The sequence below is a fragment of the Primulina eburnea genome, chromosome 1 (genome assembly GCF_022965805.1).
Source record: "Primulina eburnea isolate SZY01 chromosome 1, ASM2296580v1, whole genome shotgun sequence".
Taxonomy (NCBI): domain Eukaryota; kingdom Viridiplantae; phylum Streptophyta; class Magnoliopsida; order Lamiales; family Gesneriaceae; genus Primulina; species Primulina eburnea.
In genome coordinates, this window is record NC_133101.1 from 46631573 (window position 1) to 46651634 (window position 20062).

Below are 20062 nucleotides of genomic sequence, written 5' to 3' on the forward strand. Positions count from 1 at the left end.
ACTAAAATAATTAAAATGCAAAGAAAACGTATTCAAGAAAGCAATGATTAATTTGGATTAAATCAATTGAGAAATGAATTTGTTGGGAATTAGCAGTTCACCTACCTACTCGTGTTTAAATAATTACACTCGACTTTTACTCGTGCATTCGACGGAATTCCCTAGACTAATTAATATACTCTGTCGAGCTATATTAATACTAATCATAAACATGCAGTACTCAAGTGTCCTCAATTATTTAACAGTTTAAGATTGCATTACATTCTATGGAATCCACTAGCTTTCATCCGGGTGAACTATCACTATCGACACGTACCCAATTCCGTATATCTACTAAAATTGTAAATCCGTGGTTTATACTATTTGATCCTATTGTTAATTGTTCTATCGAAATCATCAACAACATGAAATAATCAAAGGAAGTTAGCTAGGCTTCGATTGAGACAAGAAAGAACACTAGCATAAACAAATCACTAATAAAAACGTCGAGAAATAATGTTAAACACCGAGTACGGGGTAGGATCCCCTCAAATCCCAACAAATCTAGAGTTTAGCTACTGAAATTCATGATAAAAACCAACAATCAATGTAAGAAATAAAATACTGAATAATGAAAATACTAAAGATGACGATGGATGACGGCCACGACGCGTGGAAATCTCGAGGTCTTCGAAATCTCCTTTTCTAGCCTCTCCTCCAAGAAAAGTGATGAAAAATATGATCAAGTCTCCAAAAAAGGATCGCTGATCTCGTGTCTTAGGTTTAGGTGTCGGATAGAGTCCATAAAAAGTTGGAAACAAATCTTCCTGAATCTCGCTTCTCGCTAGGGCGGTATATTTTGACCGCCCTAGCGAGAGGTCCTCGCATAAACTTCCTCGAGCATGTCCCTGGTTTCGCTGGGGCGGTCACTTTTGACCGCCCTAGTGAGACACTTGCGCATAAAATCCTCGGCCAGACCAAAATGTTCGCTGGGGCGGTAACTTTTGACCGCCTTAGCGAACCCTCTTCGATATTTTGACAAATTTTCTCCCACTTTTTGGTTCAATTCCTACAAAATAACCACAAAATACACGAGATCAATCACATGCTAAATAATGCTAAAAAAATGCAAAATTAAACTAAAACAAACTAATATGATGCATGAATGCGACTCAAAACCAACACGTAAAAACGAGTCCTATCACTCATATATACGAGATAAAAAAGTATCTTTATGCCATTTAAAATCAGTAAGAGTTTTACATCTTAAATTACTGATAGGTGTCGTTTTTACGGGTTTTATTGCATTAGTTTTGTGTGTGTTTGCATTGTGCATGCGTGCATTTCATTTAAATTTTTTTAGTTTTAGAATCAACATATGCATATGTTCGTGTCTGACTTGTACGTGATGAATTTGCAGGTGAAATGTCCGGAGAACTGAAATCGAAACAAAAATGTTCAAGCCAAAAGAAATTGGCAGAAAGGCTAGCACCCGAGCGGTAGAATCTTACTGCATGGGCGCGATGTGTGATTTTTGAAGAGTAAAAACCAGAAGACTAGGTGCTCAGGCTGTAGGATTTGACCGCTTGAGCACGGATTGCTGCGAGTAAAAGATGAAAGCATAGGAATTTGCACTCCAGCGGTAGGATTTGACCGCCACTTAATTTTGGAAAGATTTTATGGCCGATTCCTTCCCTTATTTCTGAGTGAGGATGATATGTAAAGGATTATTCGATGATTTTTGGGATTATTCAGACATATTCAACAGCCACCAAGGTTTGGAGGAGAGAAACGACTTGGAGAAAGCATGGAGTTGAAGATTTCAAGATTTCCGGGCAACATTCTTTGCATTTTCGTCGTGTCTAGTATTTCAAGTTTATTTTCTCTTATTAAAATAGTGTTTTGCTTTGTTTAATTTTGACATCGAGTAGCTAAGCTACATTATATGTTGTCATTTAAGGGTATCTTACCCGGAAACCGAGTTTAGTTAATTCACATATCGACTTTTGATTTTTTGTGTTGTTGAAGCGTATCTAACTTTAATAACGATTTAATATTGTAAGTGAGTTCGAGAGAAAAGCCCGTGATAAGAATGAGTAGCATAATCCATAGATTTACAATTTACATATAAATATGAAGTTGGATACACGTCGATAGTCATAGTTAGGTAGGGCGTAAGCTAGGGGATTTCATAGAACGACATGCAATTCACATATGATAAATAATTAAAGAGATTTAATTACTTCATTGAGTAGAATTAGTTTGACATAGCTAGAGAGGGTGTGTTCAATTGGATAGGAAATCTTGTTGGAAGCGTAGATCAATGTCGAACGAATTAAGTAATTGACGAGGGATAGGTGAATCGAGATTCCCAACAAATTCAATTCTCATTGAACTTTAATCAACTGTTCTTGCTTATTTACATCATCATTTAATTCTTGAACTATTTCATTGAGTTTTTATTTAAACATTATAATAGTAAACAATCATCCAAATTTTTGTTGCTAAAGATTTTACTAACTGAGAATAAAAATTACGAAATATAGTCTCTAGTAGAACGATACTTGTACTCTCGTACACTATATTATTACTTGACATCGTGCACTTGCGATTATTTCGAGCTGAAATATTATAAATTTTTTCTAAGGATTTTACATTGCAAGTTTTGCTCGATCAAGTTTTTGGCGCACTCGCCGGAGACTATTAATCCACGATTTTATTCTTAGTTATTTGCTTTAGCATTCTTTATTTAGTTAAATTTGACACTTTCGATTTATTTGCAGGTATCTCTCTCAGTGCCTTCTAAGGTCTCTAGAGTTCGAACTAGAAATATCCAATCAAGAGATTGAAAGAACCCTACCGAGACGAAGACAACAACAGAGGCTGAGAGACATGATGAACAGAAAAGAACGTGAGGAAGAGCATCATGAAGATCTAAGAGTTGAAGAACCAAGGCGCATACCCATGTTGGAGTATGCAAAACCTTTGCTTGATGAAGCACGTCCAAGCATAGTCCGACCAAACGTCAGAGCGAACCAATTTGATATCAAAACCAGCCATAATTCAGATGATCCAAATCATTGTCCAAATTGGGGGAAATGCACTTGATGATGCAAACAATTAGATCGTCGTCTTCTTAGAAATTTTCAACACTTTTAAATTTAATGGAGTTTCTGATGATGCTGTTAAATTGCGTTTATTTCCTCGCTCTTTGCGTGAAAAAGCGAAATCTTGGTTGAATTGTCTACCTGTAGGGTCAATCACAAATTGGGAAGATATGGCCAAGGCATTCCTCATTAAATACTTTCCTCCATCAAAAACCATGAAGCTACGAGCGGACATAACTACCTTCTCTCAATTTGAGCAGGAGTCACTCTACGAGGCTTGGGAGTGCTACAAAGACTTATTGCAGAGATGCCCACGTCATGAGTTGCCTCTTGGGTTAGTTGTCCAAACTTTTTACTATGGTTTAATTTTGTCTAACCGTACCAGTAGATGCTGTGGCCTGTGGGAATTTGCTGAGGTAAACGGCCGAAGAAGGGTATGAGTTACTAGAGGAGATGGATGCTAGCAGTTATCACCCTCAATTTGAGAGGAACAATCAAAGAAGGAGTGTTGGAGTTCACCAAGTAAATGAATTTTCTGCTGTCACTGCACAATTAGAAGCACATAACAGAAAAATAGACAGCTTGAATGTAAACGGGACAACGATGCGCCTGAAAGATATATTCTGTGATAAATGCAGAGGAGAACAGTATGTTAAGGATTTTCAAGACAGTGGTACCTTCTATATGCATGAGGAGGCACCAGTAAATCACGTGGGGATTCAAAACAGTCGTAGGAATAATCCATATTCGAACACATATGATCCTAGATGGAGGCAACACCCAAACTTCTCATGGGGTGGGCAAAGCAGTCAGAATCGACCCCAAGGAGGAAACCAGTATGGTAAGCAACCGATATATCCAACTGAGACTAGAAAGAAGAAGTCTAGTTTGGAGCAAATGATGTCTAAGTTCATCTCATCCATCGAGAATAGACTACAGAACCAGGATGCATCGGTAAAGAGTTTGGAGAATCAGAAGTTGGCTAAAATGATCACTAACAGAGATCTGAGCACCTTGCCAAGCAACACAGAGACTAACCCGAAAGAGCAAGTGAAAGACATAGCATTGAGGAGTGGAAAAGTGCTTGAACAAAATGAGAAAGAAAAAGAGGATAAAAGAGAGGAAGCGGCTGACACGTCTAGAGGTAAGTCTTCTAACTTTACTCTTGCACCCACTGCAGAATCTAAAATTTTTATCCCTCCACCTTTCCATGCAGCATTGAAAAAAGTGAAATTGCATGTGCAATTCTGTAAGTTCTTAGAAGTATTCAAGAAATTTCACATTAATATTCCCTTCGCTGATGCTTTAATGCAAATGCCGAGTTATGCTAAATTTCTGAAAGACATCTTAGCTAACAAGAGGAAGTTGGAGGATCAGATGACGATAAACTTGACTGAAAATTGCTCTGCATTGGTACAAAACAAGATCCCGCCAAAGTTGAAAGGCACAGAGAGTTTTTCTATTCCTTTAATGATTGATGAAGTTGTTTTTCATAAAGCCTTATGTGATCTTGGTGCGAGTATTATCCTTATGACTTTATCTGTATTAAGGAAACTTGGGCTGGGAGAGGCTAAGCCCACAAGGATGTCCTTACAACTATCAAACGGATCCATCAAATATACTCGAGGAGTCATAGAGGATGTGTTGGCGAAAGTGGACAAGTTCATATTTCCAGCAGATTTTGTAGTACTTGAAATGGAAGAAGACATGGAGATGCCCTTGATTTTGGGGAGATCGTTCCTTGCGACTAGCAAGGCCCTGATTGATGTTCAAGAAAGGAAGTTGAGATTGAATGTGGGAGAGGAAAAAATTACTTTTGATTTCTTTAATGCACTTAAGCACACACTGCGCATTGATGACTGTTTTAGAATTTATGTTGTGGATTTAATTGTGTGTTATTTAGTGCAGGATTCTATGAATGACCCATTGGAAGTCACTGTCACTACTGAATTGAAGGAGGGTGACTTGGACGAAGAAAGAGCTGGAAAAATGGCATACTTTAATGCCAACCATCCATGGAGAAAGCCGATAAGGATGAGATTGGAGGATTTGGGAGACCAAAGAGACCTGAATCCTCCGAAGTCAAGCATTGAAGACCCACCAAAACTTGAGCTCAAATAACTGCCTCCGCACCTGAATTGCGTATACGTAGGTGAGAATAGCAAATTACCTGTCATTATTTCTGCTGCTTTGATAGATGCAATGGAAGTAAATCTGTTGAATGTTCTTAAAGAGCACAAGAGGCATTTGGCTGGAAGGTGGCAGACATTCAAGGAATAAGTCCATCAATCTGTATGCACAAAATCCTGATGGAGGAGAAGTATTCACCCCTTGTGCAACCACAGAGACGACCCAATCCAAAGATCCAAGAGGTAGTGTATGCTGAAACCATCAAGCTTCTCGATGCAGGTATTATCTATCATATCCCCGATAGAGCATGGATAAGCCCTGTTCAGTGTGTGCCTAAGAAATGTGGGATTACTGTGATCACGTATGAAAGGAATGAACTTATTCCCACTATGACTGCTACGGGGTGAAGAGTGTGTATTGATTATAGGAAATTAAATTATGCAACATGTAAGGACCATTATTCCTTTCCCTTTATTGATCAGATGTTAGAGAGACTAGGAGGACATGAATTTTACTGTTTTCTAGATGGGTATTCGGGGTATAATTAAATCAATACTGTAATAAACAAGCCTGGTGAACGGTACGGTTTAAGATTTCGTATGATTATTGACTATTTGGTTAATTTTAAGTATAGTTTTGATGTTAAGAGTTGCGATTTATGGTTTATAGTATTGCTGATATTAGATGATGTGTAGTTGTATTGTAGTGTTGTTGCGATTTAATCCATGGTAATTCGTATGTTGAGCCAATTGGTATGAGGCAAATTGGGGTGGTTAGATAAGTTATAGAGTTGCAACTTTCTTGTTGGGAGTGTTGCCAGATTATGAGGAGAAGTGACGTTGCGATTCGATTTTAGATGCAAAAGTTATTTTTGGCTACAGAGGAGAGTGCACCCGCACTCCATTTTTCAGGGCACCCGCGGTGACTGGACAGAAGAGGCAGTGCACCCGCACTGAAAAAGGGACTGCACCCGCGGTGGCAGGATAGAGCCTTCAGCGCACCCACAGTCAGTTTTGTAGCGCACCCGCGGTCGTCACTTTGGATTTTCGGAAGTGTTTCAGAATGCCTAGCGCACCCACGGTGTATTTTGGAGCGCACCCGCGATGCGTGAACAGTATAAGCGTGTTTTTGGTTTTAAGTGATATAATAGAAGTGTTGGCTCTTATTATCTAATTTCTTCTCCTCTTCTCGAAATTTAATATAAGGCCCGAGAATTTGATTATCATAATCAGATTTGTTTTGTTGATAATTAAGATGATTATAGGTGCATTGTATCGGACTGGAAGAGACGAGAAAATATACAAAAGTGGTGTAAAGGACAAGCGGCAGCGCACATGCGCGAAGAAATAAGCGCAGATGCGCGAGGGGTCCAGAAGCCCTCGCACATATGCGCGAGATAAGGCACGCATATGCGCGACATTTCCAGAAATATTGGCGCACATGCGCGAGTAGATACGCGCATCTGCGTGACACATCCAGAATCTTTGGCGCCTATGCCCGAGATGAAGCGCGCATATGCGCGAGGTGTTGGAATAGACATTGCCGAGACAGTATGTCTCGCGCATATGCACGAGTTGAGGACGCGCATATGCGCGAGAAATCCAGCATGCACACTAAGTTGACACATGTCTTGGATGATATATAATGTGTAAATGTTTCATTCCATCAGCTTGCACCGAGAGAAAGGGAGAGCAAACTTCAGAAATCCCCTCAAGTTTCATTCCATCCTTAAATTGTGAGTATTGAAGATTTAACCACCCAAATTTCAATTCAAGTGTATATTTGCGCTCCTTGCATCAAGGGCTACAAAAGGAGGTAAATATTGTTCATTTCCAGCATGTTTCGAAATTTATATGTTGGAGGAATTGTGATTTTATTAGAGATTTATGTTCTTGAGTAGCTAGAGATCATAACGCCGTAAACGGATCGATTATCGGATGTCGTATGCAATTTGTATGAAATTCCAGCATGTATTGAGTGGAAATTATGCAGATTTTCAGAGTTTGGAAATGTTTATGATATGGATTATGAGTTGTAACTCAGTATCGATTGTTGTTGAGTTGATCGGTATCGAGAAACTACGCCGTTATGCCGTCGAATTGTATCGAAATTGATTATTGATTCGTACATGTATTGGTTGAGTTGAATGTTAATCTTGTATCTATTGAACATTGCCATTTCAGATTCATCGTGCCTCACTTCGACATCGAGACCACGACATCGATAAAGGTTTAACAACGAAAGGTATATGTCATGTTTTTGTTTGGGAAGACACAACTCAAATGAGATTCAATTTGAGTTTCCCAACAAAATCACATACTAGATTGTTGATTATATTTTGAATGCTTGTGCCTTGTTTATAGATTCATATTCAAGCCTTTTAAGATAGGTGAGTCATTTCGTAGATTCTCCAAATAACTAGACGTTCGGTGGTGTCGACGCTTCGGATCAGAATCACTCCGATTGTAGATATTCGATACAGTCAGGACCGAAGTCTAGGAATAATATGTAACGCCACCCCGAATAGAAGACTTGTTACATCTTATTAACACCGGGATCCCTAGATTTAGACATGAGTCGAGTCAAGACATGAGGTAGAATACTATGAATTACGTTTCCTAGATTATGGGACGTATTGCTATTGATTATGGGCATGATTGTTTTATCAGTCTTCACTAATATGTTATAATTATCGGTTCATGTATTATGATTTTGTATTCAATAGCATGACATGCATGTATACATGTTTTATACTGGGATTTGTTCTCACCGGAGTTTCCGGCTGTTGTTGTGTCTGTATGTGTGCATAACAACAGGTAGGGCAGGATCTGGGTCACAACAGAGATGAGAGATGGATATAGCGTGGTGATCACGGGCATAGCAGATGTACTAGTAGTTTGTCCTTTTGATCATGTACTGTATTTGAATACTGGTTTGTTGAATATGTACTGGACAAGACATGTATAATATGTTTGTGGAGATAAAATAAATAACGTGCTTGTGCATGTTTATATACATTTGAATTAATGTTAAAAGAAATTTTCTTTATGACCCACATTTTCAAACAAAGATCCAATTAATCCCAAAAAGAATTGAGTTAGAGCCCGGGTCCCCACAACAGGTGGTATCAGAGCCGTAGGTTCTCTAGACGGAGATAGAATAGAATGAGCGGGGTAGATCGAGTCATCTTCCTTGCTTTATGATGTGCTAGCATGATTTATTGCTTTCCCTATTAAATGTTGTATTGTTATCTGAATTGATTTACAGCATGTATTCGCAAAGACTGAATCAGAACCGATTCTGGATCAGAGGTATATGATCAGAGGAGGGCTGAGACAGATTGTATAGATTGTGTATTAATCTGTTTGATATTCAGATATTCCGCCTCGACGAGTACCGCAACCAGCAGTAGGTCGGGCACCAGAACAGGGCAGTACATCCAGTGATCCGATGGACGTGACTGCTACACCGATGGAGACTTTGCTTAAACGGTTTCAGTCTTTCTGACCACCGACACTGAAAGGCACAGAAAATGCAGTCGAGTGTGAAAGTTGGCTAGAGGATATCGAGATGCTATTTGAATCCCTTGAGTACACTGACGATCGACGAGTGAAATTAGTTGGGCACCAATTACAAGATGTAGCAAAGAATTGGTGGATTACTATGAAGAGGGCATTGGAGCACCGTAGCACACAGATTACTTGGAAGGTGTTCAAGACTGAGTTCTATCAGCGATTCTTTCCGGTGTCATACCGAAAAGACAAGGGTGCCGAATTCGCCAATCTGAGGCAAGGGACAACTGAACATCGAGGAGTATGTTGCCAAGTTCTCGTCATTGCTCCGTTTTGCTCCTCATGTTGCCGAGAATGAAGAGGCCGTTGCGGATCAGTTTATAAATGGCTTGAATCCAGAAATCTTTACCTTGGTAAATACCGGTAGGCCCAACAACTTTACTGATGCGTTGAATCGTGCCAAGGGAGCGGAAGATGGATTACTTAGGCAACGAAGTATTCCTTATGTTGCGCTGACTCCTAGACCGCCACTACCTTCAGTTCAACCCCTCCTCGATTTGAGAGCGGTGGTAGCAGCAGTGGAAGAAAAGATCAGTTGAAAGCGAAGGGTAAACAGTTTAAGAGATCAGGGAGCAGTTCGTCGAGCTCCAGCGGGTCACGACAGAGAGGTCCTGGCCATAGTACAGAGTATACAGGTGTGTACTGTAGTTCCTGTGGAGGTAGGCATGCCACTGAGCAGTGTCAAGGTGTGATGGGCAGATGTAACATATGTAGGCAACAGGGGCATTTCGCCAAAGTCTGTCCACAGAGGAGTTCACAGAGATCTCAGGGTGCAGGGTCTTCTGCGTCAGTAGCTCAGCCTAAGAGGCAAGATTCGTCTGTCCCTTCCTTCCAGCCAACCTCTACACCGACTCAGCCTCGAGCCAGAGGTAGCCAAATAGTGAGCCAGCCTCCCAGACAACAGGCTCAGGTGTTTGCATTGACAGAGGAGCAAGCTCAAGATGCACCGGACGATGTGATCGCAGGTAACTGTTTCCTTTGCGATTATCCTGCATATGTTTTGATTAGACACAGGTGCATCTCATACATTCATTTCTGAGCGCTTTGTATTGTTGCATGCTTTGCCTGTCGAGTCCTTATCTGCTGTATTGTTTATTTCTTCTCCGTTGGGAAGTGTTCTTATATCTGTGACTTCAGTTAGACATTGTATACTACAGTTTGAAGGTCATGAGATTGATTTAGAGTGTATTGTACTTGGGATAGCTGATTTTGATTGTATTGTTGGGATTGATATGTTAACCAAGTACCGAGCCACTGTAGACTGTTTCCAGAAAATTGTCAGGTTCAGACCAGAGATGGCTGACGAGTGGAAATTCTACGGGAAGGGTTCCAGATCTCGGAATCCCTTAGTGTCTGCTTTAACTATGACCAGATTGTTACAGAAAGGAACAGAGGGGTTCCTTATATATTCAGTAGATCTACTGAAATCGAGCCCAGTATTGGCAGATCTGCCAATAGTACGTGAGTTTGCCGATGTATTCCCAGACGAGATTCCAGGGTTACCTCCAGTCCGAGAGGTAGATTTCAGCATCGATCTTATACCAGGTACAGCTCCCATATCTCGAGCTCCGTATAGAATGGCGCCTATTGAATTGAAAGAACTGAAAGCTCAGCTTGAAGATCTATTGGCCAAGGGTTACATCAGACCGAGTGTATCTCCTTGGGGTGCACCAGTGCTGTTTGTATGGAAGAAAGACGGCTCGACGAGATTGTGCATTGATTACCGGCAACTGAACAAGGCGACGGTGAAAAACAAATATCCATTGCCTCGCATCGATGATTTATTTGATCAATTGCAGGGATCCTCCGTCTATTCAAAGATTGATCTGAGATCCGGATATCACCAGCTGCGAGTACAAGATGTTGATATACCGAAGACAGCATTCCGAACCAGGTATGGACATTACGAGTTTATTGTCATGCCTTTTGGTTTAATGAATGCACCAGCGGTGTTTATGGGATTGATGAACAGTGTCTTTCAGAGATATCTAGATGAATTTGTTATTGTTTTCATTGATGATATTCTGGTTTACTTGAGAAATGAGACTGATCATGCCGAGCATTTAAGAATTGCATTACAGACATGAGAAATGAGAGATTATATGCTAAATTGTCAAAGTGCGAGTTTTGGCTGAGACATGTTATGTTTTTGGGACATATCATATCTGGAGATGGTATTTATATGGATCCGAGTAAAGTTGAAGCTGTGATCAGTTGGCCAAGACCGACTTCTGTGCCAGAGATACGCAGTTTCATGGGTCTAGCAGGCTATTACCGACGATTTATTCGAGATTTCTCCAGTATAGCAAAGCCAATTACACAGTTGACACAGGAAAATGCGCCTTTTGTGTGGTCTGAAGCATGTGAGTCTAGCTTCTTGGAGCTGAAGAAACGACTGACCAGTGCTCCAATATTGATGATACCTTCAGGTACTGGTGATTTCCTTGTGTATTGTGACGCATCTTACAGAGGGCTAGGATGTGTTCTTATGCAGCGAGGACATGTGATTGCATATGCTTCGAGACAGTTGAAGACTCACGAGACCCGGTACCCAATTCATGATCTTGAATTGGCGGCTATAGTATTTTCATTGAAAACCTGGCGTCACTACCTCTATGGAGAGAAATTTGAAATCTACTCTGATCACAAAAGCCTGAAGTATTTATTTTCTCAGTCAGAGTTGAACATGAGACAGCGTAGATGGCTCTATTTGTTGAAAGATTTTGATTGCGAGATCAAATACTATCCAGGGAAGTCAAATGCAGCAGCGGATTCCTTGAGTCGAAAGGTATGTGCTCTATCCTTATCGACGATAGGTGTCTCGAATTTAGTTGAAGATTGCTGTTTGTCTGGTTTAGCATTTGCCACAGATAGTAGACCATTGAGACTTGTTACAATTCAAGTTGAGCCAGATTTGATTATGAAGATTAAGAAAGCTCAAATAACTGATCAGAATGTGTAGAAATCGATTGATATGGTCAGATCAGGACATCAGTCTGAGTATCAAGTACATGATTATGTTCTGTATGTGAATAACCGTCTTGTAGTGCCAGATGTTCCAGAATTGAAACAACAGATTTTGTCAGAAGCGCACTGTAGTCGGTTTAGTATTCATCCTGGTGGCAGGAAGATGTACAATGACTTGAAGACATAGTTCTGGTGGAAACAAATGAAGTCAGACATTGCCGAATTTGTGTCTAAATGTTTGAATTGCCAACAGGTAAAGGCTGAGAGAAAGAAGCCCGGAGGTCTACTTCAGAGTTTATCTATTGCTGAATGGAAATGTGACCACATTTCCATGGATTTCGTGACGAAGTTACCTCAATCATCCCGGGGCTGTGATGTAATTTGGGTCATTATTGACAGATTGACCAAATCAGTTTGTTTTATTCCATACAAAATGACGTATCAACATGATCAGATGGCCGAGTTGTATGTCAGAGAAGTAGTCAGATTGCATGGTGTGCCAAAGTCTATCGTATCAGATCGTGATCCACGATTCACTTCTCATTTCTGGCACAGTTTACAGCAGGCTTTAGGTACGACATTGCACATGAGTACTGCTTATCATCCTCAGACAGACGGGCAGTCAGAGCGGACTATCCAGACTTTAGAGGATATGCTGAGAGCTGTAGTACTAGATTTTGGTACTAGTTGGCAAGATTCATTGCCACTTTGTGAATTCTCGTACAATAACAGTTATCAGACGAGCATTGAGATGGCACCGTTTGATGCTTTGTATGGCAAGAAGTGCAGATCTCCATTGTACTGGGATGATATATCTGAGGTACCAGAATTAGGGCCTGATATAATTCGAGAAATGACTGCGAAGGTGAAGATAATTCAGAAGAGAATGAAGACTGCACAAGATAGGCAATCCAAATATGCAAATATCAGACGAAGACCGTTAGTATTTGAACAGGGAGACATAGTATTTTTGAAGATTTCTCTTATCAGAGGCGTTGTACGATGTGGCCAGCGTGGGAAGCTTTCGCCTAGATACATCGGTCCTTACGAGATTCTTGAAAAGATTGGTGATCGAGCATATCGACTTGCACTTCCTCCTTCTCTATCTGGGATACATGATGTCTTCCATGTATCGATGTTACAGAAGTATATGCCATATATTTCTCATGTCATTCAGCCTGACGAAGTCGAACTAGATCAGAATTTAAGTTATTTTGAGCAACCACTGCAAAATCTGGACCGAAAGGAAAAGCAGCTCAAAACGAAGACTATTCCGCTAGTGAAAGTCCAGTGGAGTCGTCATGGCACTGAGGAAGGGAAGCGACTTGAGAGACAGAGTCAAAGATGAGACAAAGATATCCCGAGCTATTCCGATGATGTGAGTATTTATTCAGTTTTGATTATATTGCATCTTGTATATATACTGCGATTGATTTCCTACGAGTTCGAGGACGAACTCATATCTAAGAGGGGGAGAAATGTAAGGCCCGAGAATTTGATTATCATAATCATATTTGTTTTGTTGATTATTAAGATGATTACAGGTGCATTGTATCGGACCGGTAGAGACGAGAAAATATACAAAAGTGGTGTAAAGGACAAGCGACAGCGCACATGCGCGAAGAAATACGCGCAGATGCGCGAGGGGTCCAGAAGCCCTCGCGCATATGTGCGAGATAAGGCACGCATATGCGCGACATTTCCAGAAGCATTGGCGCATAAACTCATCATCGATTGTTGTTGAGTTGATCGGTATCGAGAAACTACGCCGTTATGCCGTCGAATTGTATCGAGATTGATTATTGATTCGTACATGTATTGGTTGAGTTGAATGTTAATCTTGTATCTATTGAACATTGCAATTTCAGATTCATCGTGCCTCACTTGGACATCGAGACCACGACATCGATAAAGGTTTTTGAATGCTTGTGCCTTGTTTATAGATTCATATTCAAGCCTTTTAAAATAGGTGAGTCATTTGGTAGATTCTCCAAATAACTAGACGTTCGGTGGTGTCGACGCTTCGGATCAGAATCACTCCGATTGTAGATATTCGATACAGTAAGGACCGAAGTCTAGGAATAAGATGTAACGCCACCCCGAATAGGAGAGTAGGTGGGAGACTTGTTACATCTTATTCACAACGGGATCCCTAGATTTAGACATGAGTCGAGTCAAGACATGAGGTAGAATACTATGAATTACGTTTCCTAGATTATGGGACGTATTTCTATTGATTATGGGCATGATTGTTTTATCTGTCTTCACTAATGTGTTATAATTATCGGTTCATGTATTATGATTTTGTATTCAATAGCATGACATGCATGTATACATGTTTTATACTGGGATTTGTTCTCACCGGAGTTTTCGGCTGTTGTTGTGTCTGTATGTGTGCATAACAACAGGTAGGGCAGGATCTGGGTCACAACAGAGATGAGAGATGGATATAGCGTGGTGATCACGGGCATAGCAGATGTACTAGTAGTTTGTCCTTTTGATCATGTACTGTATTTGAATACTGGTTTGTTGAATATGTACTGGACAAGACATGTATAATATGTTTGTGGAGATAAAATAAATAAAGTCCTTGTGCATGTTTATATACATTTGAATTAATGTTAAAAGAAATTTTCTTTATGACCCACATTTTCGAGCAAAGATCCAATTAATCCCAGAAAAAATTGAGTCAGAGCCCGGGTCCCCACATTTCAGCTCTTGGGAAACTAGGGTTCCTACATTTCTTTTTTTCCTTCCTTTGATTCTAGCTTCTTGTTGGATATTAGAAGGGTTATCAAGATAGTTTTGGGTTCAAGGAGCTAAAGTAAGCTTGTGGTATAGTTTATTCTTTGTTTTTGGTGTTGGGAGAAATTATGGATTATTGAGTGTGTTGATTTTATGGATTTATTGGTTTGGTTGTTTGATTATTGGGTTATTAATGGTGCAATATATGGTTTATTGTTGTAGGAAGTGTACCAAGAGATTAGATTCAAGGTTTCTAAGTGTTGTAAGTGGAATTCATTTCCTTGTGCTCACAAGATAATATATGTATTGTGTTTCAATGGTTTTAACATGTTATTCCCTTCCATTTGATTCATGCTATCTATTAATACACTTTGTTGTATATTAGAGGCATTTTATGTCTCAATTATGTCAAAGGGAATACAAAAGAAAAGAGTATGCAAAGTGTTTGGTTTAATGCCTAAAAGAGAGTTCAAATGATTTATTGGATTGATAGATACATAGGCAGAGATTGCATGCAATTAGTTGATCAACGACCATAGGCTTATATCTCAACAGAGTACCGATTCATATCGATGGGATATAGGTACAGAGACAGAGATACTATCTAGATATCAATTCATTAGAGAAAAGAGAAATACCATCGTTATTGTTATTCATGCTTATGATATTTATGTTTCAGAGTTGATGGTATTTAATGTTTTCAAAATCATGTTTTTCAGAGTATGCTATGTATCCATTGTTATGTAAGAGTTCCACTTGCTGAGTTTTATACTCATTTCAGTTATTTCATGTGATGTAGTTAAGAGCGACGAGCCAGGACGTTGATTGGAGCCGGGGTCATATGCATACAAGAGATGGAAGGAAGAAGTTATTTTGCTAGTATTTTGGAAATGATCAAAAACGATATTTTGTATTTTGATGCTACATTGGATTGATCATGTTTATACTTTTGATTATACATGGAAATGCATTTTAAATCCTTCTTTCTTTTAAAAAATTTTAAATTCCGCTGTCATTTTGTTAAAACTGGTCAGAGGTGTTACATTTAGTGGTATCAGAGCACCGTTCTTCGAACCATTGCATATGACTTCGTCTACTTCAACAGTCCGGGTATGTCTTCTTCTACATCTATTCATTGTTATTGTTTGATATGTATTATGTGAGCACATTGTAGGAGTAATGCCTCCTAAGAGGAAAACTTCAGAGGGTAAAGATAGTTCTTCATCGAGAGTTGTCGACGAGTTCGGCAAGTTACTGAAAGAGCAAGCCAAGGTCCATAGTGAGCAGATTCAACAGTTGCTCCATTTGCAAGGTACAGGCCAAGGTAGAGGCGAAGGGAGAAGCCAAGTAGCTCAAGCAGTTGGAATTGATGGGATCTTTACTGCTTTCAAGAGGATGGATCCGCCGGAATTTGCAGGAAGCACTGATCCATTGGTGGCCGTAGAGTGGATCAAAGCACTTGAGGCAATATTTGATCATCTTAACCATGAAGACAAGGACAGAATTGGTTGTGCAGTGTTCATGTTAGTCAAAGCTGCACGTATTTGGTGGAATGCTACCAAGGTAGGTGTTGATGTAGCGGCATTGAAGTGTCAAGATTTTACTGATCTTTTCTATGACAAGTACTTCCCAGATGCACTTAGAGCTCGGAAGGTGACTGAATTTTTAGAGCTTCGTCAAGGAGGCATGAATGTCGATGATTATATTCTGAAGTTCGAGGAGGGCTGTCTGTTTTCCCCATATATTGCCTCCAATGACAAAGACAACGGTGCTCACTTCATTAGAGGACTTCGAGCAGAGATCAGAAGGGACATCAATATGTCTAAGGCGGTGACATTTAAAGAGATTGTGGCTAAAGCATTATTAGCCGAGCAAGATGAGAAGGACATTGCTAAAGAGAGACAAGCGAGGCAGCAGGCTATTGCTCAAAGGGGTCAAGGTTCAATCCAAAGAGGAAAAGGCAATTTCAAGGGGAAAGGTGAGATGGAACCGAGTTCTAAAGCACCAGCAGTTCCATTTGATCCAGAGAAGCCGTTGTGTCCCAAGTGCAGTAGGCATCATAGGGGAGAGTGCAGATTTGGTACTCATACTTGTTACTGATGTGGCACAGCAGGCCATATTGCCAAGGACTGTCCAAGAGGATCGAGTAAAGAGAAGGTGTAGGGTCGCATCTTCACCATGACGAAGGAAGGTATAAACCATGATTCTTCTGTGATCTCTAGCACTATTTTAATTTCAGGCAGAGTAGCTACAACATTGATTGATACAGGTGCTACTCATTCTTTTATGTCTGAACTATTTTTGAGATCTTCGGGTTTAGTTCCTTCTATTCTTCCCCTCCAGTTTAATGTTGTTTTGCCTTCTGAGGATGTGTTGTGTCCGACATCTATTGTGTATGCGTGATCTGTTCAAATTGATGAGCGAGTGGTTTATGCCGATTTAATTGTTATTCCGATGGTTGCGTTTGATATTATACTTGGCATGGATTGGCTATCAACTTACCGTGGAGTGATTGATTGCGTTGCAAAGACGGTGAAATTTGCAGATGATGGCAATAAGGAAGGTATGCTCGCCAGTGCAGGTACTTCACTGGTCCTTCCTTTTATTTCGTGTCTTGAGGCTAAGAAGTTGTTGTTTAGAGGTTGTGATGGGTTTTTGGCTTCGATTGTTGATATGGATAGAATGGTTAAGTTGAATATTGATGATATTGATGTTGTGAGAGAGTTCCCTGATGTTTTTGAGGATGATGTTCCGGGTTTACCACCAGACAGAGATGTGGAGTTTGTGATTGATCTAGTTCAGGGTACGGTTCCTATTCTAAGGCTCCGTATAGAATGGCCCCAACAGAGATGAAGGAATTGAAGACGCAGTTGCAGGATCTTTTGGATAAACGTTTCATTCGGCCGAGTTCTTCGCCTTGGGAGCTCCGGTCCTTTTTGTCAAAAATAAAGATGGGTCTTTGCGGCTTTGCATTGATTATAGAGAGATCAACAAAGTGACTATCAAGAATAAATATCTGTTGCCACAGATAGACGATCTTTTTGACCAACTGCAGGGGGCTACAGTGTTTTCGAAGATTGATCTGCGATCTGGCTATTATCAGTTGAAGGTTAGGGAGTTTGATATCCCTAAGACGGCGTTCCGGACCAGGTACGGTCATTATGAATTTCTTGTTATGTCATTCGGTCTGACTAATACTCCTTCAGTATTCATGCATCTTATGAACCGGGTGTTCAAGTCGTATTTGGATAGCTTTGTCATTGTTTTTATCGATGACATATTGATTTATTCCAAGACCAGAGAGCTTCAGGCAGGACACCTCAGAGTTGTTCTTTAGTTGTTGAGAGAGAAGAGGTTGTATGCTAAGTTGAAGAAATATGAGTTCTGGTTGGAGCAGATTTCTTTCTTAGGCCATGTTGTTTCGAAGGATGGTATAGCTGTTGATCCAGTGAAAATCGAGGCGATTTATAAGTGGCCTATTCCTACCACTGTATCAGAGGTACGCAGTTTTCTTGGTTTTGCAGGTTATTATCGTCGTTTTATTGCAGACTTTTCCAAGATTGCCCTGCCGTTAACCAATTTGACGAGAAAGAGTGTGAATTTTGAGTGGTCCAATGAATGCCAAAGTGGATTTCAACAGTTGAAAAATAGGTTGTGTGGGACCCAGACGCTGATCTTTTTCTTAATCTTCTTTTGGGATTTAATTATCAATTAAGATAAAACAGGGTCTAAATTTTTTTTTTAAAATACAAGTGCGGAAGGTAATGGCATCTAAATGATATACATATCTGTATAAAAGTACAATAATGTACAACAGTCTTTCAATTAATCTAAGGTTCAACTACTAAAGTTCCAGTAATAAAACCTATCTATATCCAAGTCCGGAATCACCACGCTAAACTCGTTTTCTCTCATCATCTTCTGACCCCGATCTTGTCCCACCTGTTGTCATGCACACATACAAAACAAGACAACAGCCGGATACTCCGGTGAGAATAAATCCCAGTATAAAACATGGTAAACATGCATATACATAAAGTAAATCATGAAATATTCTATCATGAATAACTTAAAACAATTGATTTCATAATCTATGAAATTAACTCAAAATAAGCATGCGACTCAAATCAGATAAACATGCTACTCAAATCAAATCATAAAAACATGCTATCATGACTTAAAGCAATAAAAATGGGTTTCATAGTCTATGAAACCACATCCATAAACGCATGCAGTTCTAGTCAAATCATGTCTAGAGTCGACTCAACTATAACTCTAGGGATCCCGGTGTAAATAAGACGATCTATCACCTACCCTCCCAATCGGGGTGACTGTACGTCTTATTCCTAGACTTCGGCCTGATCTGTATCCACATCTACAATAGGAGAATGATCTTCCCCTAAGCTGTGATATCACCGAACGTCTAGAAGTTTGACTGTTCTGTCAAGACTTCCTATCTTAAATGCAATGAATAACAATCTTTAAACAAAGCATAATCATCTCAAAAGATATGAATATATCATCTATAAACACATCATAATCATATCATAAAATAAACAACAATAATTCTAGTATGTGATTTTGTTGGGAAACTCAAATCGGATCTTATTTGAGTTGTATCTTCCCGAATATCACATGAATTATACCTTCGTCGTCCTGGTCTGACGAAGAGGAAGTCTCGAAGTCTAATCTGTCCATATCAAATCTGAAATGACATTTTCGAATACACTGTATCAGTGAATAACTCAATACACAATCTGTTCTGATCAATACTCAACTCTGTACATAATCTGATCAATATCTGAACAAGATACAATCTAATTCATATCATCGACATCATAATATAATCGAAATCATATCTGAATCTGATCAATCTAAATCAACTGATGTTTCGACGGCATATCAATATCAATGACAAAACAACGCAATCTCAATCAATATCAAATCTGATCAGATGTCAGTCTGCTGATGTTTCGACGGAATAACAATACAATCTGAATAACCCCGTCAATCTCAACATCACAGATATAATACTAAAACTCATAATCAATACTGATATAACTCATAATCTCAACGATAACACAAATCTGATATCGAATCTCCGTCAATATCCTTTAAAAATCATAACAATTACAGAAATAGTCTGTTCTTTAATCTGACTTCAATTCTACAATGTCTACGGTAGTAGACACACCATATCTGAATCATATTCGATTCTAGCAACATCATAATTTCAAAACATATCAAAACGTAACAAAACTTACGTCCTTGTGTAGCTTGAGTCAAGAGGAACACGATACTGCTTTCGGATTTGAATTCTGATGGATGAATCTTTCAAAATCGCAATCTAAAAGGCGTCAGGAAATCTTCTCCAACACTTTGACCCTATTATGAGTTTTCTGAGGAATAAAACGTGACATTCAACTATATATATACTGCATGCACATCATAAAACGTGGCATCATTTTTCAAGCTACACGCATGACCGCGGGTGCGGTGTGTTCAGCAGCGCGGGTGCGTTCATGCTTCGGCAGCTTTATCATTTTTCTAAACTCTTCGACC

General features: G+C 39.7%; 1 protein-coding gene across 1 annotated transcript; it reads left to right on the plus strand.

Moving 5' to 3' along the window:
- Nucleotides 1–3539: 3539 nt before the first annotated feature.
- On the plus strand, nucleotides 3540–5207 carry LOC140807405 (uncharacterized). Its single transcript, XM_073164241.1, has 2 exons — nucleotides 3540–4522; nucleotides 4637–5207. Exons 1-2 carry the CDS (start codon nucleotides 3540–3542, stop codon nucleotides 5205–5207), a joined length of 1554 nt encoding a protein of 517 aa, XP_073020342.1.
- The last annotated feature ends 14855 nt before the right edge of the window (nucleotides 5208–20062 follow it).

What these genes read in the sequence shown, in the direction of transcription:
- LOC140807405 (XM_073164241.1), top strand. Translation starts at nt 3,540, where the DNA reads ATGGATGCTAGCAGTTATCACCCTCAATTTGAGAGGAACAATCAAAGA. An exon ending in CAAAACAAGATCCCGCCAAA is followed by an intron (nt 4,523 to 4,636) that starts GTTGAAAGGCAC and finishes ATCTGTATTAAG; the next exon opens with GAAACTTGGGCTGGGAGAGG.